Source organism: Streptopelia decaocto (assembly GCF_964273445.1).
Source record: "Streptopelia decaocto genome assembly, chromosome: 1".
Taxonomy (NCBI): Eukaryota; Metazoa; Chordata; class Aves; order Columbiformes; family Columbidae; genus Streptopelia; species Streptopelia decaocto.
In genome coordinates this window covers 189367416-189393141 of record NC_138663.1, presented here as the reverse complement: position 1 = coordinate 189393141, position 25726 = coordinate 189367416, and the positions used below count along the sequence as shown (strand labels likewise).

At 42.1% G+C, this 25726-nt stretch overlaps 1 protein-coding gene across 1 annotated transcript in view; it reads left to right on the top strand.

The window, feature by feature from the left end:
* Window positions 1-25726, top strand: part of MTUS2 (microtubule associated scaffold protein 2) — a 319109-nt gene that overhangs the window by 252365 nt on the left and 41018 nt on the right. The window contains exons 8-9 of the mRNA XM_082074597.1: window positions 6923-7021; window positions 12888-13096. Of these exons, the coding sequence (XP_081930723.1) occupies window positions 6923-7021; window positions 12888-13096 (308 nt within the window). The remainder of the gene's footprint in view (window positions 1-6922; window positions 7022-12887; window positions 13097-25726) is intronic.

Genomic DNA, 25726 nt, shown 5'->3' with positions numbered 1-25726 from the left:
GTCACCTGTGAAGGTGGTTGGCATTTGATCACCTGTGAAACTGGTCAAACACTAGAGCAGATTTTCTAGAGAGGTGGTGAAACCTCCATCATTGAAGATACCTATAACTGAGCTGGACAAAGCCCTGCACAACCTGCTCTAGTGCAACCCACTCTGAGCAGGAGACTGGACCACAGGACTTCAGAGGTCCCTCTCCACATAGGTAATGTGCAATTCTGTGCACCATGAACATCTTGGGCCCACATGCTGCCATTGTTACACATGTGTTGTGGCCTCTCTTGCACATTCAGGAGGAGTAACTCATGAGCAGAAATGTCTAGCCAAAGGGTAGGTCTGCACTGGGGAGCTGAGTGCATGGCTACCACAAAGGCAACAGGACTTGTATGCAATTCAAGGAAAAAAAGAAAAGAAAAAAAAAAAAAAAAAAAAAAAAAGAAGAAAGAAAAAGAAAGAAAAAGAAAGAATGGCTCAGTCATTGAATGTAAGAATTTGAGAAGTGGTTTACACCTGACCAGCTCTGAGAAGTTTTCATTCTCTTCATGTAATACAGCTTCCTCTGTGGTATCATCCCTCTCTGGTCTTGTTCAGCCACATCCTTCCCTTAGAACACAGAAACCCACAGAAAATCCAGCTTGGTACCTCTAAACTCTGCCATGTTTTGAAACTTCTCATAATTTGTATGCCATCACAGTAGCAATAAAGAATTCATTTGAGCAGCTTGTTTCTACTTAGTCCACTAAATTAAAATCAAAAGCATTGTTCAAAAAACTAACCCAGTCAATTCCTGTGCTTTTACAAGTACCAGTAAATCGTATGTAACAGGCAGGCTGTTAAATACAATCAGTCAAGATGAAAAATGGGAGGCTGGTGTTATCACAGCTCTCACTAGCAAGCTTGCAGTGTCAAATGTGCCTCTTTTAATCAGCTTCTGCAAAATCCAGACAACACAACATCAGCAGGAGGGAGAGAGATGAACGAAGGTCAGCTGAGGTGTGGGGGGGAATGAGCACCAGTGTGCTTGCAGAGAGGGAGAGAGAAGAGTCCGCTGGTGCTTTGTTCCCCTTTACAAACACTTTCAATCAAAAGCTGAATAGTAAATCCACAGCGAGTTACATTGATATTGTTCCTGTATTGAATATAGGGATATGCAGCACTACACTGCAGGTGAAAGGGAGGTGTTCAACTGCAAGCCTTCCAGCCTCTCTTCAGATCCACTCTGAAACATGCCATAGCACAACTCTGGGAGGAAGCGATGATAAAATGCCACGGGATCCATGGTGAATGACAGGAAGAGAAGGAGTAGTTGTTTTAACTCTGCAACTTACATTGGATGTTCTGAGTTACCCTGATATTTTCTATTCAGTTCAGAATGGTTCATTTTGTAAGGTTTATTTTTTTCCTTTAGTTTTTGTTTGTTTGTTGGTTGGTTGGTTAGTTTGGGGTTGTGGTTTTTTTGTTTGTTTTTTTTTTAGTACTAGATAAAGAGACTTTTTAATATAGAAAGAAAACTATCAGTTTCAGACAAGTCAATGAAATAGTCCTTGTCCTTCTTTTTTTCTTATCAGATTGACTTTAAAGTTGAAACAAATGCAAAGGGAAAAGCACAAAGGGAAAAGCATTAGCAGTTTCTTCTTCAACAAATACATGGTCTCTCTTCTGCACCTACTTACTTATTCACAGTCTTTCAGTGTCTCATAGATCAAGGAAGCAGAGAGTCTCCAGGGAAAATTAGACTGCTGTTATTCTACAGAATCCATCATCTTTCCAGCTTTGCTCATTTTCTCTCAAACAGTACATGCACGGATGTGTCATTACTCACCAAGGACACGACTGTGGTATCAGGGGGAAAGGCAGAAGAAAGCTCCAAGCAGCTCTGTGTGCGTGCGAGTGACTGAAAACGCTTCCTTGGGGTTTTTATAAACTTGCAGACTGCATTGGTGAATTTATAAAATACACCTGAGAACAGCTGAAATCCAGCTGAACGCAGCCAGTCCCATTGCATTGTTAATAATGTCTACGGCATGTTAGAATTTGCATAATTTGTTAGCAAGTTTTCAGTTTGAAGTGTGAAAGCAAATCGAAGCCTATCCCACTGTCCTGGCTTTGAAGAGTCAGAAAGGTCCAGGCAAATATAAGTTCTGACTCTGTAGCAGCTCTTGAGAAAATGTCTCAAATAAGAAGTATATAACTCGAGTTCCTAGGTCAGCATTCAGTAATGATAGGGGAATGGAGAAGTGGCTTTGTCTGCTGTTATTCCAAGTGATTGCTGAATGATTTAACATCTTGAGTGTTTTGCCTTGTATTTCTAATGATTTTTGCCTTTGCTCCTTCTGCTCGTTTTGAAGCAGGCTGTGTGTGTTAATTAGGAAATGTAAATACCTTTACAGAACTGCGCATTTGGATCAATTTTTCAAAAGCAAATGCTGTTAACCACACCAGTAGAAAACATGAACAAGTATTTATTCTCACCGTTGTCTTATGGCCTGAAATATCCATTTCTATATAAGTATAGCTTTTTAAAGAGAGGAAAGGTTGGGACATCTGTAACCTTAAATGGAATGTAAATTCCTATAAAAATTAACAGTTTGTGGCTTTGATTCCTGGCTAGTGGAAAGTCAAATTCTCACTCCATGAGCTCCTGTGGTGAAGGGGGTGGACAGAGCCTTGGCAGCTGTTCCTGGAAGCCTGGGGGTATCAGTGGTGGTTCCTGCTCTGCCAGGAGCCTTTCACTGGGAGGCTCAGTGGTAAGAGCCTTGATTATGCAGCCAGCAGCAATAAAGGTAATGTACGGGCATTTAGCACAGAGCTAACTAGAGTTCCGTATTTCCAGCCTGTGGACAATAACACTAAGAGGCTGAAGTAAATTTTGTTCCAGGTCAGAGTTAATATACTTTTTAAAAGACAAATTCAGAAAATTAAAACAGTGTGCTGGTTTGAAAAAATATGCAAGTATGGTTCTTAATTTCATTTTATAATTGTATTTTGCATCTTTTTATTGTATGCATAGCACCTTTTGACATTTCACAATACATATGACAGTCCAAATATTATTTGAGGTTTTATAGGTGTTCAAGCCCATAATAAGGGCTTAAATGTTTGTCTTATTTCCTGAGTTACAGTGGATCGTCAAACTTTTTGCGTACATTAGAGCTTTTGAGTTGATGCTGGTACACTCCGAGGTAGAAAAGACCAAACTGTATAACCTCCCACTGTGCCATACCCTGTGGTACAGCATTATGCTTATCATCACGCCAACGCTCCCCTACAGATTTTTGTAAACCTGAAATTTTAGATTTCTGTGAAATGACAACTTCAGAGCCCAGAGTCTTGTCATTTAGAAATGAATTTTCCCAGTGGGAACTTCTCTTGAAATCAACATGTTTCCTAAGTGTTTTTCTTTTAACCATCTAGCAGATGTTGTTTCATAAGAGAAGAGAAGAGAAGAGAAAGAACAAACCCCATTTCCAGGAAAACATTCAGCACAAGCTCTTATTTGAGGCCTGATGCCAGGGATGGCTCTTCCCCTAAAATTTCCCTGTGGGTGATGAGCTTAGCAGAACGATAACAGTTTGCTCCTGCAGACTGTCCTTTCTTTTGCCTGCTGCCTGATTCCTAAATCCCTCCCTGCTGAGGAAGGCCACCAAGACCTTTCTGCTTATGAAGGAGAAGCTGAATTGTTGCTAGCTCCACTTGCCCCTCTCCTCTGCCCCTTCCCAGCAGAACTGTGCTGTGCCCGGGCTCTTCCCTCACTGCACAACCCCTCCTTGCTTCCCCAGTTGCCATATTGCCACCCCTACCAGATTTCAGGAGCCCTAATCTTGTAACTGAAGGGGGGTGGGGGGGTGGTTATCTTCGCTTCCCTCCCTTGTTATTAAATACTACTCTTCTGTCCTTGCCAAGATATCTATTTGCATGTTTGCTTACAACCTGCGTCAGGCTCACTCTGCTGGTCTCCCACCTTCTGGGCCCGTTGTGCCCCATGCAGCTGTCCCTGATGGGTGCTGCCATCTGCACCGGCTGCCATCCCTAGACCTCCCCTCGCCCTCTGCAGAACCATGGTGCTGACTGGGCTTCTTTGCTCTCTTTTCTTTGAACTGACCTTTAATTGGGGAATTGTTCCTCACTTGGTGCTTAAGTGGCTGAACTAATTCCCCAGGTGTTCCTCATTGAAAACTTTTCAAAAACACACATAGTTAAGTATTTATTTTCCTCTTGTTTCTGCTGAAAGTGTAAGGAAAACGCTCCCTGCCACTGTCTGTGTTTGACATTTGCCATAGAGAAATTTACAGAGGATCTTGATATGACCCATTTGTGCATCATCATTTTTATTTTGAAAAACACAGGAAAACCAAGGCCTTGTTGTCATGAAAAAGTAATGCTTGAACCTGTAACTATATAAACTATACCTTGTAAAACAAGCTCTGATTTTGTCTCACAGCTCCCAAGTTGCTTTCCCTTCATCCTTAGTAATGAATTGGCACCATAAACTTATTTTATGTTCTGCTATCTAGTAAATATAGAGTAGTAGGTAGCAGAAACGGGAAATTTATATCCTCAGTCCCTTCACTGTGAAAAGTATTAATCACAAATGACAGTTATAGCCTCAACATGTCCAATTTATAAACAGTAGACAAACTGGACAAAGTAAAGGTATGAAGAGTTCAGTTTTACCAGCCCTTGACAACTGATGCTGTCATTTGCCTGTGGACAGTGGGAAGAGTCAAAGAGGGTATTAGACCTTCTCCTGTGCCATCTCCACAAATCGCTGGACATAGGACTTGTGCTTGTGCATGTGGTCTTTGCAGAAACAGTCTGCAAGCAAATGCTGAGAGGCAGTGCTAGAAAATGTGAAGCTTGGCTTCTGGTGCGTGGCAAATGCTGCATCCTCAGCTCACTGCTTACAAGTCCGGATGCAGACAGAAGTCGAAGGGGGAATTATGTGTCAAAAATAAGCCTGATACTGCAACTGTGACTAGCTGTGGCTTTGGAGAGGGCGAAAAGCTAGTCATCCAGTAAGTGTCCCTGAAGATTAAGATCCTCACATAAAATTATCGCTTTTCTCCACTATTGAAATAGCCAGATCACATTTGTATTAAGCAAAATGGAAGATAGTGTTAGATTTTGGACTGGCACTGTCTTTAAGCATCACCAAAAAAATATGATTTTGTTTGCCGGCTTCAAATCCTTCAGGGGACAAATACTGTGGGACATTTACCTACAAGACGTCCATAAATGTACTCATGAAAGAACCAAAAGTTAATAAGGCAAACATTGTTTTTACTTTATGACAAGTGGTTTGCCTTAAGTCTGCTGATAAGTGCTCCAAACTTGAAACACACCTGCATTAAGCCAAGAAACGCAGAAACTTTACTATGATACTAATTTACTTCTTAATTCATTTTAATGCTATTCATGGGCACATTGCCAGTGTGCTGATTTGGACTCTATTTGCTGTAGTCTCTTTGAAATATGGTCAACAACATGTTTATAATCTCATTTTGAGTGTTATAGGCTGAAATACAGCCCCCCAACAAACACTAATGTATAAAAAAGGAAAGCAAACAGGAGAATACACTAATGTCTAAGGGATTTGGCTTTCCTTGCTCTTCCTTCTTACTTCTTTGGTGAGTGTTTTCTGCATGAAATCCATGGCTATGACTGTGGGCTAAGCAACACGACAGGGCTTCACTGTTGCTGCACTCAGCACAATCCCTGCAGCTATTTTGGTGGTACTTGTGGGTGGGCAGGAGGGGTGAGCTGAGCTTGGGTGGCCTCTCTGGCTTTCAGATGAAACTGTATCTTCCTCGTACAAGAGGCAGTCAGTGACTGCAGAGCTTGGACAACTGACAGAGCATCCTGAGCCCCTAACCAAAGAACTCTAGTGGCGGGAGGATTAATAACAGACACTACAAAGTTAAAGGAAGAGGAAAGGCTAGCACAGAGTTTCACAATGTTATAAACCAAGAGCTCTGGGACATCATGGTGTCAGTAGGGAGAATTAGCAGCTGCAGAAACAAAGGATAAATGCAGAGGTCAGGTATAACCTGGAGGGTTACAAACTGGAGAGGAGAGGAGAGGAGAGGAGAGGAGAGGAGAGGAGAGGAGAGGAGAGGAGAGGAGAGGAGAGGAGAGGAGAGGAGAGGGGAATAGGCTTGATACTTGCCTGGGTCATAGATGAGCATGAACCAAGTGTTGGTGCAGCCTTGTGGACAGCAAAGCAATGGCATGACCCTGATGTGTCCTGCATTGGCCCTGAATGTGCTGCACCTCTCTGGCCCTGCCTGACTTACTGCATAGGCAGAGACGCCCTCTTCAGTCTGGGGCACCACATCCAGCACAACCCTGACACATTCTGCCTGCTTCTGGTTCTTCAGAAGCCTGTCTCTTGGCTTTTTCCCTCTGGGGAAAGCTGCTCACCAGACAAGGCAGTTTCCTGACCTAGTTGATAGAGCAAGGCCCTGCAGGTAACTTAAGTCAGCTTTGCACAGTCCTATTTAGCTCTTCCTCCAGCCCAGAGGATGCTTGGCTGAGGATGCACAGCAAGGTAAAGAGACAGAACACAGACCCCAGAACAGATAGTGTGGGCTACCTGTGTAGCTGTTTGTGCCTTAATGGTATTTGTCACTTTGCAGATGGCTGGAGAATCAAGATAGTGTGTAAGACCTTTTTTTGACTTCTTTAGTGCTGCGTATGTCAGCTCAGCCACATGCACACAGTCATGCTTGCACAAGTGGCAAGTTGGCATCCAGCACAGAAGTACTGTGTAGCATCATTCTGTGTGAAGCCCAGGATGTGTATTGTGAAATACTTAGAGTTTGCCATTCTGATATGTATCTTAGCAACATAGTTCTGCACAATTGCAAACAAAATTATAAAACGGGTTTCTTTCTATCTTCTTTTTTTTTTCTTTTCCCTAAAACAGGTCAGAAGAAAGAAGTGCAAAAAGATCAGGATGCTAACAGACCATCTGTCTCATCCCCTAAGAGATCAGCAGTAACAGCCACCAAGCTCCATTCACCAGGTATTTATGAACCCGAAAGCACTATTTCAGGGAAGATTTAAACTTGATCACTTTGCATCTCTTGTTAACACATTAAAATCTGAGACCTGCTATTGTTAAGTGAAGATTGATTGCATCCAAGGTTCGTTAAACTGGCTGTGAGTACAGCAGGCTTTATCATCCCAATGCGTGAGATGAATAAACTTACGTTCTCTTTGTTACAACTGTGCAATCATCTCTCCTGCAAAACAAAGAGTTGTTGCTATTACATGTTTAAGGCTACAGGAATATTTTTTTCATTATTATAATTTTCTTATATAAAAGGGGAACAGACAGATATAGTGAAGTAGAAGATACCTCAGACAATTAACTGTCATGAAAATATATTACTTGGAATCTACTCTTACTGTTGTGCAGAGACACTAAATTTCCTGCCTTATTTCTATGCATAATTGAAAAAGGCATTATCTATAGAAATAACCTTCAGATTGCTATTGGGCCATTGTCAACTTACCCCTCAATATTGGTACGAACACATGGTTTTAGCATTTCTAAAGAATACCTTTGTTTTTACTGAAATGAAAAGAACTTATTTCCATCTATGTCTACTAGGTGTACATTAACAAATATATAAGGTACCTAAAGGCTTTTGAAAGACTGGCCTTTGGCTGTTCTAAATGCTTCTGAAATGAGTGGGCATAGTCCCACTGTTTTCATTGTGCTTATGGTTTATCTTCTGTTCTGTTACCTCATTTTTCAGACTTGACTTAAATAATTTAAATGTCATCTTTACAGCTATGTGATACTTGAGTTATAATTGTGGGGCATGTTACTTCATTTTATGGTAAACTATAAAACATGTAGAACAGCACTTTGGCTCCTATAACTTGCATCAATAGCCTCTTCATGTTTACTGAACTCAGGCCCTATTCTTCTCCTTCCCAACCAACAAAATGGAGAAAATGGAAGGTTAAATTTTATCTTCCAAGGTGCCAACAGGACTCAGAATTTTTCTTCTTACTAAGATACTAGGGTAAAAAGTTTATCTTATCTCTGTCCTCTGAGTCGTGTAATTTTCAGGCTGTTTTGTACCTGGTGAGATCAACAAGAGAGATCCAAATAAAATTTTATTGCTGAGAGTTCCAGACCCGCAGCTCCCCGGCGTTTATAATGGTAGGAGTCCATTTTAAACACCAACAGTGATTGTGGCTGTACCAGCACATTACAGCACAGCTTCCACTAGAATTAGAAAGTAAAATGAAACACGGGTATATTTTCCTGTGTATTTGTATTGTCTTAAGGAGGCCTGCATTTCCATGGGTGACTTAATGATTCGCCTGGCTTAAATTTTTGGCATATCCAACTCATGAGGCCTCAAAGGCTCCTTCATTCTTATGAGAGGTTAAGTAACTGCCCTCTCTCCATCAGACTGATTTAAGATTTCTTAAGCTTGGTTGTCTGAAATTATGGCAACCTGAAATTGTTTATCACTGTAAGGATCAAATAGGAAAATAAACTTCACCTTCACTTATGTTTTTAGAGTAGCCTTTAGCATTCTTTGAAGTAACAACAACATCAATAGCAGCAAACATTTTTTTTTCACCTATTTAACAATTTCACAAAATAACCAAAGCAACCATTAAACAGGACAAGGAGTGAGTGTAGCTGGGGCTAAGGGGCAGTAACACAGACCTTCCTCTGTCAGGATCACAAACTCATGCAGCATTTATAGTTTGTGGTAGGGGAGCATATATCCCCCAGTTAACTCCACCACAGCTACATGTGGCCATGGAACAGGCTCTAAAATTTCTGAGTGCCATTTCTAGGTCGTTTTCCATGCTACTGGCCTCCTAACATGCAATTCCTTCTAATCAGTGCTCATTTTTGACTGTCATACAATTTTTTTTTTAGCCTTGAATCTTATCTTTACAATTTGGATCCATCCTCTTGAAAACTTGCAAGGGTGTTTTGAGATGCAGTCTTGTAGGGAATCTCAGTTTTATCTATTGATGTAATACCATTCCTTAAATCTGTGTATAGGAGCAGATGTGCATAGATGCAGGTGTTCTCCTTCCACCCCATTGCAGGATGGTGCAACCTGCTTCTGACATCTGTCACTCTACAGATTGCTTGTTATCAATCTTTTTGAAGTAATTTTCTCACTTTCCTTACCAAAATGTTGGGAATTGGGGAGTTAAAAGACAAAGAAATTGTATTCCCCATCTAAATCCTCATGAAGTCTGTTAATTATGAGTATATACTTGTTATGTCTGTTAGTTCAAACATTCAGGTAGATAAAAAAGACCTGGGAGTTTTGAAGTGGATCAAAGAGGTTCAGTGATTTCAGTGTACAGGGGGTCTTCCCCCCTGGACCCACCATCAGCAAAAGGGACATTCAGGATCAGGGCCAGCATCATTAATACATACCTTGTTTTGCACAGAGCAACAGAAGAGAGGCATCAATGGCAGAATAAGCTTGGTAAGCTGCTTTTCAGACCCAAATGAACCAAGAAATTCAGATTTATCCCTGAGGAAAATAGCACAGTTTAATTTACAAGGACAGCTTATAATACTGACAAGGACAACATAGAGATGTGCACTTCAAATGTTCCAGTGAACAGGAAAGCTACAAAGATATAAGACCAAACAATCTGATGGGTTTCTGTTTTAATTAAAACTGGACCGATTTCAAGGGCTTCTCCCTACACTTCTCCCTATGCCTTCTATTGTAACGTCACCATGCTGTCTAAACAACCCAGGATTTTTATACTAAAAGGACAGATATTTATGGTTGTTGCTTTTATGATTTTTTTTAATTTTGTGATAATACCCACTGCCCAGTCAAAAGCCCCTTTGAATGAATGACAGAATCTGTAAGAAAATATCATTCCTGCACAAAAAATTGTACAGGCTTTAACTGACATGAAGATGGAGAGAGGGCAATAGTTATGCTGCTTGAGCTCTCTTAATTACAGAAAGTCCTTTCTAACATCCTTTATTGTATTATTTGGGTCTTGCAACATCATGAAGTTAGTCTTGACATTTTGTGAAACCTGGTATTCCTCTTTGCAAATGCAAGTCTTAGGCTCTATGAGTTTCAAAGTTTGTTTTGTGCTTTGCAGCTGCAGCGTGAGATACTTGGAGACAAGAGGGCACATCTCTGCTGGAGATGGCTCCCCATAAGCTTAGCCTGGAGCCAGAACATAGTCAAGTAGGTTAGAAAATATGCTCCCAGTGGCTCCATACAAGCTGAGGATCTAAAAAAGCAGGAATATGCTCATGGCGTATTGCTCTGGTAAAGCCATACTTCTTCCAGGCCTGATCTAACAAAATTGCCCTGAGGATCCATTTGCACACCCAGGCCACAGTTTTAAAGAGCTAAAATATCTAAAGCACATCTGACAAAATCACCTCTGGAACAGTGCTCTGCTTCACAAATTGGCTGAAACTCGTACAACAGATGCTTCTCTGAGGAAGGATTCTTCTAGTTTTTAGGAAAGGGGTAGATAGTGTCCATGGCAGAATACTATCCTCTCTTCTGTTCATTGCTGAAAACTGGTTGGAGGCATTGTTTGTGTATTCATTTTCAAAAACTGTATACTATGAGACTATAAAACTACAAGATATCATTTTTTTTTCACATTCTTGTTGTCACTATTTACTGCAGGGTGACAATAAACTGTGGCAGATGTTCTCTGTTAACCCCCTGCCCTCCCCACTAAGGAAAGGTAATAGGTGTAAAAGGGAGAGAGACTTGTGAATTGGAAAGTTAAAAATGCTTTACTAATGCTACTAATAAATAGAAAAAAAAAAAAATGCAAAACCAATCTTGAATTTCACAGTGGCATTGCTCCAGTGCCTGCAGGGCAGGTATCCAAAAGCCCTGGGCTGGAATCTGCAGTAAACTGGAACTGGATTCAGGGATGCAGGGCCTGGAGCTAGGCCTAGGATCACCAGCAGAAATGGCAGGGTTTTCTTCAGACGCCAGCCAAGGTCAAAGAGAGCGAGACCCTCATGATCTCATGTTTTTATAGGGTGTATGACATGAATGGGATGGAATACTTAGTTGGTCAATTTTAGTCACGTGTTCTGTCCGCCTCTCTTTGCAAATATGCCCCTCTCACTTAAGGGACTTACAAAATTTATCAGTAACCTTGGCTGACATAGCAATAAGTCTAAACCTGTGGTTCATCTGCATACCATTGCTACTGTTAACAGCTCCGGAGCAACTGTTTCAAAAACATGTAGCCAGATTCAGAAAAGTGCAATTACTTAGAAGAACTTAGCTGAAAGAGAAATTCATTAAAAGAGAACTGGTCTTGTTTAAAACAAAACCAGGATCCTTGTATATGCAACCCTTTCTGCTAACATCAAAATGTTCATTTTTCATGTGTATCCAGACCATCTCTAGAAACACATGCGAACAAGGTGACTGCCTCTATTTTGTCCCTCTTTCATACCAACTCTAGCTCTTAGGCTAAAAGCTTGAGAGTAGTGGGAGAAGCTGAGGAAGAGAACCAGATATTCCTGGCCAGTATTCAGGAATGAGCTAAAAGGCATCAGCTGAGGAGAGACTGAGAGTGGCAAAAAGAATCAGTAACCTGTGCTGAGGTGTGGCCCAGCCAACCATAAATGTTTGCAGAGGATTGTTCTCAGAAAGCTAAGAAGATAAAGACAAAACAGATTGTCCAAGCAGTGGCCTGAGCAAAGTGACACTACTAGAAGGGGTACGTCCTGCTTCATCCTTGTCACTGAGTATTTCCAGAGAAATTGATGGTTGACTCAAGTAGGACATGAACTTAGAGTGAAAGTCTCACTTCCCTTAAGTGGCTTATCGTGAGTAAGCTTTAGTTCTTGTGCCATTCATATGAGTATGACACTGTATTTGGGCTAACTATAAAATCATAGATTTGTTTGGGTTGAAAGGGACCTTTAAAGGTCATCTAGTTCAACCCTCAGACATGCTACATCAGTGGTTTCACACCTTTATACAGGATCAGGCTTGCTTCAAGCCAACTTGGAGCACATCAGCGGAGCCAGAGTCTGTCTGGACCTGTTTCTGCAGGCAGACCATTCAGTGATTCTGTTGTGACCAATGGTGCACAGAGAGCAGACATGAACAGCCAGTGCTGTAACCAGTCATCATTACGTGATACCTGGTGGCATTTCTATATGTATCTGGTTTGTGTTGCAGCTTTAGAAGTGTCATAAATGGGAGAGCAAAGGGAACTGGCAGGGCAGACAGCAATATTGTTGATAAAAAGAAATAGTGATACCTCAATAGCAAGCAACCCATGCTGTGTTTGCATTCAGGGAAGAGCAGCTCCAGTCCCACATTGTCCCATTTGGAGGCAAAAGGAAATTTGCAATGGCAAAGGAAATCTGGTACCACTGTCAAGTCCCCAAGCTCGGGGTTCAGGTGGCCAAAGAGTGTAAATGTCATCCAACTGCTTCCCACATCTACAACATGATAAGGTGAATCTCAGCCTGTAAATGCCCATTTCTCTCATTGCTATTCAAGAGAGTCCGTCATCACACATCAAGGTGCAGGCAGATGCCTAACATGTGAGATGAAACCTTCCTTTAACAACCTCAGTCCTCAGCAAGACACTCGTAGGAGAGCTCTCCTCAACTCACAGCAGACCTTCAGGCTCGGAGGCTGAGGTGAGATGACTGTACAAAGCATTGAGCTTTGGTGCCTAGGGAAGCACAATTTGCTGTGCTCTTGCTTTTTTTGAAAGTCATTACAGATCTGAGTGAATGCTACAGACTTTTTTTTTCTTTTGTAGACCTGAGTCCCGAAGTCTTTAGAAACACATCAAGGTCATGCCCATACATATGAAGTAACTGACCCTGATAATCTTTTCTTCTTGTCTCTTCTTTGTAGGACATCCCAAGCAAAGGCCAAGCACCCCAAAGAATGGATTCTCCCCCAAACCAGGAGAGAGTAGAGACGCTGAAAAACAGTTCGTTCAGAAACTGAAGGAAAAGTGCGATGAGCAGTCCCGGCAATTAAGCAGTATTCAAGATGAGCTTAAAAGGGCCATCTGTGGCTTTGACGTCTTTGCTATAACAACACAGCACTTTTTCAGACAGGTGAGTGCAATGTGTATTTTTCACTATTGGAAAGATACTTTGCCTTTACACCAGTCACTTGCCCAAATTTATTCCACAGTCGTTGAAAGTTTGTTCTTGCAAGAAAAGCATGTAAGTACTTTGAAAATCAAAGCTCAGGAACTTGGAAGAGAAAGAATTGTGACTGAAGCATTTGTCACAAGCATGAAGGTATTTCAGGATGTTTTTTACAGGAAAGCAGATGCAGAAACTTAGAAGCCTCAGTCTCTGACTGCTACAGCTGGAATGAGAAGTGTAACTGAGATATTGATGCTTGTGAACAAATATAAAAACCACACGTGCATTTAGTTAGCCAAAGGTGTTGGATGAAAGAGAAGATTTTCTTTCTTGCAGCACTTATCTACTGTTCCTGTTCACCACAGATCAGGCAGAGAGGTCCCTGTTACAGAGGTCCCAATTCCTGAAGATGTTAGAATAACATTATCTCAGCATTTAGGAGGTTACATTCAGCAGGTATAAAGAACATAAAGAAAATGTCAGTATTAGAGAAGCTTAATTATTCACTAAACCTGAGACAAAATGAGTAAAGTTTAAAAGATGACCACAGTAACGATGAAGGACCTGTAGGTATTGCTTGTTTCAAAAACCATTTAATGATCTGGGAAATCTAGCCAGGGTCTGAGATCCAGACCTGGCTCCCCTGATGCCCACGCATTTTGTACTATCCCAGGTTAAGCTGGTGCCCTGACTACTTTGTGAAACAGGCAGATGATGGCCAGCAGTAGGACTCAAGGTTTGGATAATAATCTTAGTTGCCTGTTTGCCTTTTTTTCGGAAGAGACAAGAATAAACTTTCAGTATTAAATGGGAGAAAAGAAACCAAAAAAAACAGAACTCAGCAGAAACAGTCTTTACAAATTCTGGAAAACTTTATTCTTTTGCTGTTTGTTTTTTTTTTTAGTGGGAAAGGTTATCTTTGAACAAATACTGTGTCTCACACTTTTTCCAAAGTAGGAACTGATCTTGCTGGGAGGAACTTGACTGAACTGAAAAAAACAAGGAACTTTTAAAAAGTACTAAATATTTTAAGTACCTTCCCAGGGGATTTTCCCCCTCTAGTTTTTCTGTAGTCTTGACATTTCTGGGCTTGATGGGCATTTGTAAAGATTATTTTTTTCTTTTTTTTTTTTTGAGCTGACTGTGAAGTGTCCTTGATTAAAGTAGAGTGAAACAAAAAAAAGGACAGAGCAGTGTCTGCTCAGCTTTGTCTATATTCGTTGTCCACTGGGGAGAGATTTTTCTTCTCATGCCTAATTCACAAATTGATGAAGGAATTCTGGAGGCTTGGGCATATCTCCTTCATATCCTCTGGATATGTTTTAAATGAGAACAGCTGCTGCAGCTGAGCTCTGAGATGACTCTACATGTTTGTGCACATTAGATCTGTCCTGAGAGTGCCCCCTAAATTGAACACCTCAAGGGACTTTATTTAATAGTCCTCTTCAAGTCCTGGCTGGACACAGCTGTGCCTCATATTCCCAGCTCCTCTTCACTCAGACCAGCTGGGAGTTTGCACTAATACTCCTCTGAGGGCTTGGAGGTAAAAAAAATAATACACCTGTGGAATTTAAATGCCTTCAGGCCTGTGCAGTATTAGATGTAGATCTTTTCCCATCCAATACTGGACTCACCTGTGTTCAGCCTGCATGTCAGTCCCTTCTGGACTTGCCTTGTTGCCCCGGACTATGTATTATATATACATCTGCACATCATCATTCAGTGCAGTCCAAGACATTTGTGTCATGCTGCTAGCTACAGGGAGCTATGTAACATGGACCTCTCCCAGACAAAGACATCCCTGGCTTTGCTGGGTGATAAGCTACTCAATCAACATCAGCCCAACACTTATCCATTAGGCACTTAGATATGTTATATACATGAGAAGTATGGTTACTTTAGACTCAATTTTTAGTGAGTGGAGGCAGGTGAGCACTTTGGAAGACTATTTACAGCACCAAAGATCTAAATTTCTGCTTGAGGTACCTGCCTGTCTTGACTAAGGCCTTCAAGGAGGCCTAAGGCTGCTGCACTTTTCAATTTGGTGCTTGAGAGCCTACTTGTAGTGGGATGATCTGGGACTACTCGGGCAATTGTGTAATTGCGCAGTGTGTTATCTTGCAACATAGACACAGACTTCCAAGTTTTTGAGTGTCATTCAAAAATACAATCTCTTGACATTTTCTGATATTACATTATTGTCTGAAAGCTTTAGCAAAATTGCATTGGCTGGCTTTGGGTTAGGGCAGCTCGGCAAAAGAAACTTTTCCCATTATAAAAATAATAATAATCATTGTGTGTGTTTGTTTCTGAGAAGCCTGCAGGCAAAATGGTTGAGGTCTGAGTAGAAGTGTAGTTTGACAAGGGAATAATACTAACTCAGGAACAAGGTGGGGCCTTATTGCAGAGAAGTTCGGGGTTGATTTGTCCAACTGGTGATTCTGCTTTGCTTAACAGAGGGACCAATTCTACTTTGGTGCTAGGGAACCTCTTTGGGCTGACAGTCACCCATAGACTGATTTTGGTATTTCTCCCTCTCCTTACATCACAACAAAATAATATCCAAAACATAGATTTCTCTCTGAACTGGAGCTGAATTCTGTTAGAAAATGAGCTCCCAAGCATTGAGGACTGGACTGAGTCTTAAAAGCAACCCAAAGACCAATGTTCTGCACACAGGCAGGAGCGTCGCCATGGCTGTGGCTCTCTCATCTTGCTCACAGTGTTACTGTTTTCTCTCCAAAGTTGGGGAAAGCACCAGTGCAAGTGGCCCAACAGGCATGTTTAGCTGAAGAGACTGTCAATATGTAGTAAAGATTGTTAGCCCACACCAGCAGTTTCTTTGAGTGATTTCCAATTTTAAGCACTTGCTGTAACAACCTTAAGGTTGCACAACCGTTTTCTTTAGGCTTGATTGGATTTGTTTTCTGGCTGTTCCAGACCACTGCTGAATAGTATCCTGGAATCATCTCTCTTTCTCAGTTCAAAATGCTCTTAATAGGCAAGATGCATTTAATAGGCATTGAGGAGTACACAACATGTAGCAGTACTTAATACAGACCCATTAAATGACAGCTAAACTAATTTGCTATCTTGGGGAAAAGCCTCAGCAATAGAAGCACATGATGACTGGTGCAGTGGGAAAAAAAAAAACAAAACAGAACAAAACCCAATGGTTCTGACACAAGCATTTAGCTAGTTATAAAAAATAATGATTGCAATGCCTGTGGACCGCGTGGCTTCTAATTATTATTTAATTAGCAGATTAATTAGATAAGGCCTTCAGATATGCACACATGACCCGTGCTGACTTTGGGGACCACGTCAAACTTATTCTGAAGAGGAGTAGATTGAGTTTGTCCCTTACATTGGATGTTCATCATGTCAATACAAACTTTGTGCTGTGAGGGATACTCCAAAGTGAACAACTGACTGAGGGGAGCTGGAGTGATACCATGAAGATGATACCATGAAGACTTTTTAGAGCAAATATCATGAACAGCTCCCTATCAGCTGGTCATTCCTGACCCTATCTGGCATGTTAGCCAAGTAGTAATGACAGTTCTCGCCCAGTTTCAGCCCTGTTCAGCAAAGTGGCTGGCAGCAGTCCCTCTTGAAAGTGATAACAGTGCCATCTAAAGGAGAACACCCCAAAGTGACAAATTCTGGAGGGTAAATTCTTTTGGACATAAAGAGGGAGAAAAAAAAAAAATCCACTTTCATATCTCTAGTACACCCAGAGCTGATGTGTTTTTGCTGAGGACTGTCGTAGCCAAGCTGCACTGAGGCCCTGGAAACGGTTAATGCCTTTCTGCCAGTACAGCTTGCCCAAACAGCTGAAAAGCAGAATCTGGTTCACAAGTTCTGCCTCTGAAATTTCAAATTAGGACTACAGATCTACACAACATGTGAGGGGAAGGGATCCTTTCTAGGCTGAGGACCCCAAAGGTGGGAACAGGTAAGGGAAAGGGTTGTGCTGGGGTAGCCTGTCCTGTGCTCTACATGGGCATGGAAGGGTTTCCAGACTTGCAGCATTGCCTTGTGATGCAGTCTTTGTCATGGGGGAAAACTGCTCAGGACAGATCCCAGCAGGTAGACACAATCAGATCAGCTGGGAATGGGGCAGTCACACAAATGCCCTGAACAGTTGGAACAGCACTGCAGTACTCAGTGGTGTCCCAGCACTTTGTGTCCACCAACATGGGGAAAGACATGTCAGCAGTAACCAGTGTGCATGTTTGTCTCCATACCTGAGTGTGGGTTACTTTTGGACGGATATACAATATACACCTTCCAGACATGTAAACGCACAGAGCTGCATCCTGCAAAATTTAGGATGGACAATGAAAACCTTTTCTTCCCATTCAAATCTCTGAGATATGTATGTGCTTGTGTGTATTTTTCAGAGTAACATTTCTGTCCTGTGAATGGACAATACAGCACCCAGTGTGATGTAGCTTACCTTGTCCAAATGCTAATGACCTCTTGTGTTAAAGGAAAAATTGGCTGCACTAGTTATAAGTTGACTAGCACTTCCCACCTTTGTCTCTAAAACAGACATTTGGGCTAACATTTCAAGTGCTTCTCTCAGGCTGAGCTGAAAATGGTTTATTTTCACAACTATGAGAATGAGTTAAGGAGAAATATATCTATTGTTTGTGCCTGGTGGTGGCACAGTGGTAAGAAGCCAGGATTCATCAGCAAGACTGACCTTCTGGCTTTCAGGGCTACTACTTTCCCAACATTTGCAAAATATGTTAGAATTTGGCCCAATAATAGTCCTTAGAAAAGTGCCACTCCTCTCTCATCACTATTACAGCTTGGCTAGGTTTCCTGTATTGAGCAAGTTGTCTTTGCTCTTGCTGGACAACAGAGCAGTCAGAACAACTCAATATTTTAATTCTGTATCCTGGAAAACATCTGTTTTGTACTCATCAAACCCTGAACAGTTTAGGGATATGAATTGAAAACATTTTCTTGCAAAACAAACAAAACATGCTGTTTACTTGGGAGGAAAAAATGAAGAAGACTCTGTCATCATTTAGGGCTTTCTAAACTGCTTTTAAAGTAGAAATACATGAGCTTTGGTACTGGAGGCTACTAATAACAGGAAAACAGAGCAGTAAGGATCAAGAGGTCCTCCTTTACTTGCAAGAATTATGAAGAAGAGTCTATAAAGTGACTGCTATGGGACCTGCAGGGCACTCACTCATAGTCAGTTTGCCCAAGGAAGGGGTCAGGGTTTGTGAACTGAAGGAAATTGCCTGCTGTAGGTTCCTGTCTTATTTGCAATAGGTCCAGCAATGCCAGACTAATCCTGATGGAAATAACTCACTGACTCTGGAGGCGGTGGGGGATAGGGAGGCAAGCGAACGGGAAACTATGGGCAGCACAGGCAGCTTGCGCCATGATACAGCTGAAATAGGGATGTTTCACAGAGCTGCTGGCAAAGGCAGTGCTGGGACAGGGGGACAAGCTGCCTGGTGGTCCTGCCTGACCTCTCCATCTCTCCTTTTGGAGCAGTAACTAGTGCCGGGCAACTCTAGAGACATGTCACTGCTTTTGAGTTCTGAACCTGGCTGCACCTTCAGTGTTTTACTCTACAGGTCACAACACCATCCAATGCAAATCAGTGTCCTTATACTCAAAAGGGTTCATTTAGGTAAGACACAAAATACTGCTATCCTGTCATTAGCTACAGGTTTTCACCAGTGAATGCAGGTGTCCTGGGGCAGCCACAGCTGGGGACAGACCAGAAGGGTCTCTCAACAGCTTTGCAGCCAAACTGGCAGCAAATGTTAGACTGCTGCAGAGCCCCTGCTCTGCTCCCAGACAGCATGGGCTGCCCTGCTTCAGTCCCTGCAAGACACAAGGAAGAAAGTGCAGGGAACCTCTTGGCTTCTCCCCCTGTCCTCAGTGGCTTTCTCACAGCCACTGCTGTGACAAATACAGCAAATTTTGGTTTTGGGGGGTGGAAGAACATGCTTCCCTGGGAAGATCTGAGATAGTTGCATGCCCTTGTTTTGAAACACACACTACCACCACAACCCGCAATTAGAGTATGTTTGTAAGTCATGGTTGGATAAGAATTTTGTTAGTTACACATAAATATTTCAAAATTTTAAGCCAAAAAAATAGCTCCAGGCATTCTAATACTCCTCTTGAAGAGCTTTTAAATGTCCATTAAAAATAAAAGATCTCTTTATTTACCTCTTGTCCTCAAAGAGATGCATAATTAGGTTGTGTGCCAAGCATCAAGTAAAGATGAATTTATTTTCTAATTTTGTTTATATTCTTGATATCTGTAGTAAGCAACTGACTTTGATGGCCTTGATTTTATACTTCATTCAGAGGAAGAAAGCAGAGTTAGGGTCAGGAGTGGCTCTTGTGACGATGGCAGCCTCCAGATTGGGTGGTTGGCTTGGGAGATTTGGCAATGCATTAGGAGCTGTGTGAAAAGCAGTGATGAGTAACAGACTCCAGCGTTATTGCGGCCTTCACTCATGCAAGGGACAGAACAAAACACAAATCAAAATGTTTTCATGCTGTTCTTGAAGATCAGCAAAGGAACCAGTGGAAACCTGTCCCTCCATGAGTTTTTAATTCCTCTTTCACAATCAGCCAAAATTTCATTTTCTGTGATCCATAATTTATTTTCCACTTCAAACTGAAGGATCTACTTTTAGTTAAGGATCATGTTCTTTGCAAGAAACAATGGTCATACCATTCTCAGGTGCGTTGCTAAGTCACAGTAACTTCATTTTTTGACCTCTTGTTAGGGTTTGGCTTTCATTTCCACAACAGGGAGCTTGGGAGCTCTAATATCTGGTGTGAGGACAATGTGAGGATCTCTATACTGCTTGGTCTTAGCACCACAGCCACCCAGTTCTGGCTTCATCAGTTGTCCGGGGGTGCTTGTTCTTTCTGGGGTTATGTTTCAGGAGTAGACCCTGAAAGCATCACATTAACCATCCAAGGCAATCTAGTAGGGATCTAGGCAGAGTTTATTAGAGCCATAGCTTCAATCTGTCAGTACTGAGGTGTGCCAGATGATATATTTTGGACTCAGGGTGTCTGCATTTTTCCATGAAACTTTGTTTCATCAGGAAAAAAAAAAAATAGATTAGTGAATAACGATTCTGACATCCAGAGACTGTGACACTCTTGGATGAGTACTCTGTGCTAGAAATGTATTTGCAGCATTTGCTCTAAACATGTGAATATTTGTTCTTGGTAGAGGCAGTCTGGAACGGCACTTCCATAGATCCTGTGTGGCTGCTGTGCATGTGCAGTGGCTAGACCTATGGCGAAGTAACTGTGGAATAAACTGAAATAATTGCAAACTGCCTGGGAAGTAGGCATGCTTTTCTCTGAATTAATCACCTTGTCTCTGAGTTAACCATTTTCATTTTCAAATTGCTTGAATAGGAGAGATAATACTATTAGATGTTTCTAAATTACCTTTCCTGCATGGTTGAAGGGATGAGAAGCCTGCACCTTCCTCATGAAGTTCTTGAAATCAGGCAGGTCCAACACCAGCAAGGTAGCTACAGGATTCACACAGGGCCCACAGAGATGTTAAGCAGTGCAATGCAGCAGCTACTGCTGGACAGATACTGCAAAGGCATTTTCCTCAGATCAATCATCATTTTTTTAAAATTTTCTTTGATTGGTTCATTGGTTGCTCTCCACAGATACTGTCCCAAAATTTCTAGTAAGAACGTAATGGAGCAAAGACTTTGTAATTCATTGTAGATCAGCAGGTGCAAGGTTCATATATGAAAGTTTTGATCACGCCAGAAATGGAAGAATTTTTCTGCTTCCATGAGGGAACAGAAGTATTTGACAAATGAAATTTTATAGATACCCATCAAGAAATTTGGCAAGGCTGGACAAAGTTTTCACTAAGAGGGAGCAAATAAAGAATCTGTAACTCTCATTAGCAGTGGCATGGCTGAGACCTGGCCTGTTTGAGTAGGAGGGAACCTGTCCTCTCTTTGGGAGTCAAAAAGCTGAATCTCCCTTCAGAGACAAACTTCTCAGCACATTCAGAAGATTCCTCTTTCATTTCAGTGGTATGATGAAACCAAATGCCAATCTATAAAGTTACTGTAAAATGGGAGGACACACCCCAATTCACAAATGATCTTCAGAAGTAGCATCAAGACCAAATTTTTGACCAAAATTCTAAGGGAGGTCACAGTCAACCTAGAGAGAGGGCAGATACCAGGTTGCTCACATGGAAGAAGAAGTGACCACCAAGTTTCTTGACACATATTTACATGCTGGTGGTTACTTTCCAGTAACCTGTCCCTCTGGCAGATCCAGGTCCCTCTCGCCCATGTGGCCAACCTCAGGCATCACCTGATGGCTCAGTCCCTCGCTGCACCCTCACCTGGAGATGCCCATCAGAGTATCCCAGCACCTCTCCTGCCCTCAGATACACATCCATAGCCTCCCCTACCTTCTCCCTGCTTGTATTTTAAGACATCTGTCAGTAACACTTTTGTTTCGTTTGTTTACATTACCCCCAGGGCAAAGTGGCATGGCTCCATTAACATGGACACATCCAATAATGTGATATATAGGCATCACAATAATAATGGCAATTATGATCAATGTAATAACAATTAAGTTTGTTTAAGGGATCTTACTGCTTCTGCCGCCTGTTAAGAGGAATGATTTATTACCCATAACAAAATTCTGGCTATGCTAAATGTCCATCAAACCAGCTATGTGCCAGCTTTATAATTGCAGAGATAGCAAATTCAATGTATAATTGCCTTGATTTGGTTTTAGCCATCACAAATCATAAAGGGTAGCCTTCCTTGAAAAATCAATTTTTATCTTCTTGTTTGCCAGTGCAATAAAATCTGTTTAAGTAATATTAGCTTGTTGTGTTTAATTAAATTATACAGGAAAAGGAACAAAAATATGTTGTCTGGATTGAACTAGGTGTATTAAAAACAGAAAGCACTTGGCTGACTTAATGTATTCATTCTAGTTAATATTTGATATCCATGTGACAATCTCTTTAGAATTTAGGACATTAACATGTTTATTATTCCACAGTTATGCCAACAGAGTGCTAGACATTTTTGCAGAAGATGTTCCAGTCCTGCACTGCTTAGCATCTAAATAGGCAATAGCCCAATTAAAACTGGAGAGTCAAAGTGACAGAGGCTTGGAGTTTGCCATGTGTCTAGTTTATTCAGGGATTTATATGGAAAGATAGTCTCATGTTTGTGTACCTGCACAGGGATACACACACCTGCATGCATGCAAGCACACATCTACAGTCCCTCCTGCTGTCTCAGATATCCTCTGGGAAGACACTCATTTTCAGCGAGTGTGTGGGGGACAGGGCTGGAGTGTCGCAGTGCCTGAGATCAGCAATGGGGTCCTAGTGACAGTCACCTCTGAAGAAGGACCAGACAGTGACATCTCCTGCCAGTGCATCACCTAAGTGCCATATTGAGGGCACCAAGAAGACAAAGCAAAACCACACACATCAGGAGGTGTGGAGGCAGGAATGGTTGTGTGTGTGCAGCTCTGTAGCAGCTGCAGGACAGAGCCCAGTGAGTACAGCTTCCCTTCTGCAGACAGGGATATTCCCACTGTTCACCTTCTTTTACACCGAGTGGGTGTGATGAATATTGTTCATCCCACACAAGTTCGTCCCACCTGCCCTTGGTGGTGTTCCCTGTGGTGCAGCACGTGTCTCCGGGCTGCTGTAGAAATGAGCAGCAGTATGTGTCCTGGCCAGCACCGCTGCACTGACGGCTGCCTCCAAGGCAAACAGGCTGCACAGCTATTCTTGTTATCACACTATGATTTCATCTGTGGGGAAAAAATAAGCTACATTTCTTCCTTTTTTTTTATTGCTTAGTACACTGAAAAAAGGGACCTTGAAATATATAGTGTAGAGAATTCTGTTTGGAGACACGTAAAAAGGATTGTGTTATGCAATTGTATATATTGAATGCTACTGCTAAAATAAAAAGGCAGGGTGGAATAGAACTGAAATCATATACATTTATTGTAAATGTCAACATCAGCATCTTGTCCATTAAGCTAACAGGAGACAATCACTAAGCGTTGCAAAGGAAAGCTAAGATACCTTTATAGACAAATGCATACATAGATAGTAGTAGACTGAGTAGTCCCAGAAATCTTTGATGTGATGTGAGCAAGACTTAGTCATTAATGGTCTCTTACCTTTGAGCAAGAGATGAATAGATGTTAGAAAACAGACCATAGGGCTCTCCTCTGCTCTGCAACAGAGCTCCTGTGCCAGCTGGACCAAGGCGTACAGTGCAGGACTCAGTCCCACAACCACGGGCACAGTGTAGGTGTCAGTTGGGCTATGGGGGCCTGGGCTCTCGCGGAGTACTTGTGTTTGCTCTGCAGTCAGTGGACAGACTCAGAGAGATGTTTCCCCTTGAGGGGCATATACGGACTGTCTCCCCACAGATTGTATGAGGAACCCTGGCACTGTGCTGCTGGGGAATGCTGGGGTTCACCACCACCTACCAGAGAGATGCCTGAACTTGGCCTTTTTCCAGGGCTGTGCCTGAGATGCCTTTATACATCTAAGGTTTGGTGCTTCAGGTACTTGGCTGCACATTGCAGGAGGCCCCTCTTGGTCCCGTGACTCTTCGGTTTCATGCAGGGACTCAGCTTCCCCAAGACCAGAGAAAAGTATTTTTTCACTTAATCTGGAATGCTGCATCACCTGGCACATGGGACATTCTCCCAGTACCTGCACTGTCACCTCGCTCAGACCAAGCCTTAGCTCGGGGGATTGGCCTGACCACAAGACTGTTAAGTAGTGAACCCAGCAGCAGCTGAAGTTGGCTGTATTCCTGGACATGACTTTTGGTGCTTCCTGAAAACATCGGTGTGATGTTGAGCTGCCTGCTTTAAGCTGCCTCACATTTAACTCCAAGCAGGAGATAAGCACCAAGGCAAGACTTTAGGCAGGAGACAAAGCCCCATGGCCTCTGGGAGAGGTACTCTGAGCACTCTGCAGCAATGACAACCCACAGGTAGCTTGCAGGCTGGGGACAGAGATGCTTGGCAGGTGTAAGTGCCTGCAGAGTTATCCTGTCATGGAAAATAAAAGGAAAATGTTCAGGAGGGACTGGATGTTTTCCATGGCTCTCTGCATTTCCAGTGGGATCCATGTTACAAAAAGTTTCAAGGGTTTCTTTCCGCTCTGACTATAAAGAAAAAGAGATCACCTGTAGATTTAGCATGAGCTTCCAGATCTTTGGCCTGACTTTTTCACCTTCACCGTTTGCTAACTGTCATTTTCAAAAGCAGACATATTACAAAGGAGCATAACATACTCAGAGCAATGGCTAAATACGTTACAAAGGTTAACTTAGAAACAGGCGTGGAACAGTTGAATATAATGCCATATGTTTGTGTAGGTGTCATCCACATGGCTACAGTGTTCAACCTGCTTTCCCACAGTCTTGGAATATCTTCTGTTGTGTGTAAAACAGCATTTCACCTGTCTTTGGTTAAAATGAAGTACTGCAGGTTATTTAGTTTTAGGCACATTAAGAAAAAGTGTTGTCTTCTCTCCTCTGCCCCAAAGGCATTTTTAAATGTCATTTGGAGAAAGACTTCAGAAGATTATTTACTGTGTTCCCTCACCACTGCTTATTCCTGAGCTGGAAAGTTCTACTGATACAACTCTCTGTCTGTCCAGAATTACTGCTGCAGTCCCAGGGGGTGAGAGTGTAAATATCAGAAGTCATGTTATGTCGATCCATCAGTAGATGCATTCTGAGCTGATGCACAGAGGGATTTTTCAGCAATATAGTGGAACTTTCCCTGTTGATGAAAATTCCTGGAAGATATGAGATTGTTCCAGTGCAAATAAAGGCTTGAAAATTCAGACAGAAAATACAGGCAATTCCCACCTTTAAAACTTTAAAGACTCTGTGCCATATCTGCAAAACTCTCTTGTATAGACATACTGACAGAAAAGGAACACTTTCTTTATTAGATCTTCAATTTTGCAGGTGCGATTTCAAATGCCCATTGCGTTCCATGTGGATTATGGTCACAAATTTTAGCAGATTGGTAGCCACATATTTGATTTGTGGACTGCAGGCTGTCTACACTTTTGAGCATAAAAAACCAACATGCTTACATTGGCACTGATTCATTTTTGCTGAGTGATGGATGCAGCAAAGCCTGACTGAAGCCAGCTCTGCCTGAAGCTGTCTCAGTACAGTCCTGACTTGCCCCTGTCCAAAGCTAAGCCCAAGGCTTCACCCCTACTGTCCCATAACTGGCTGATACAAACCACATGGAGAGCCTGGCTCAGAGAGGGTATTTGGACCTGGCAGTGGTATGGAGTGATTTGGGTCATGAAGTGAGCTGGGCCCACTCAAGTGAAATGTGTTGTAATGTAACTAGATGTTCATGAATAAACACAAATGCAGAATACAGGTCACTCCTACAGAACTGTGGGCTGGGCATCAGCTGGAAAGGAATAACTCCAGGTGCAATTAGATTTTCTAGTGTCAGAGCATATCAATGTGAGATCCTACTATGAGTATGTGTTATGAAAAACAG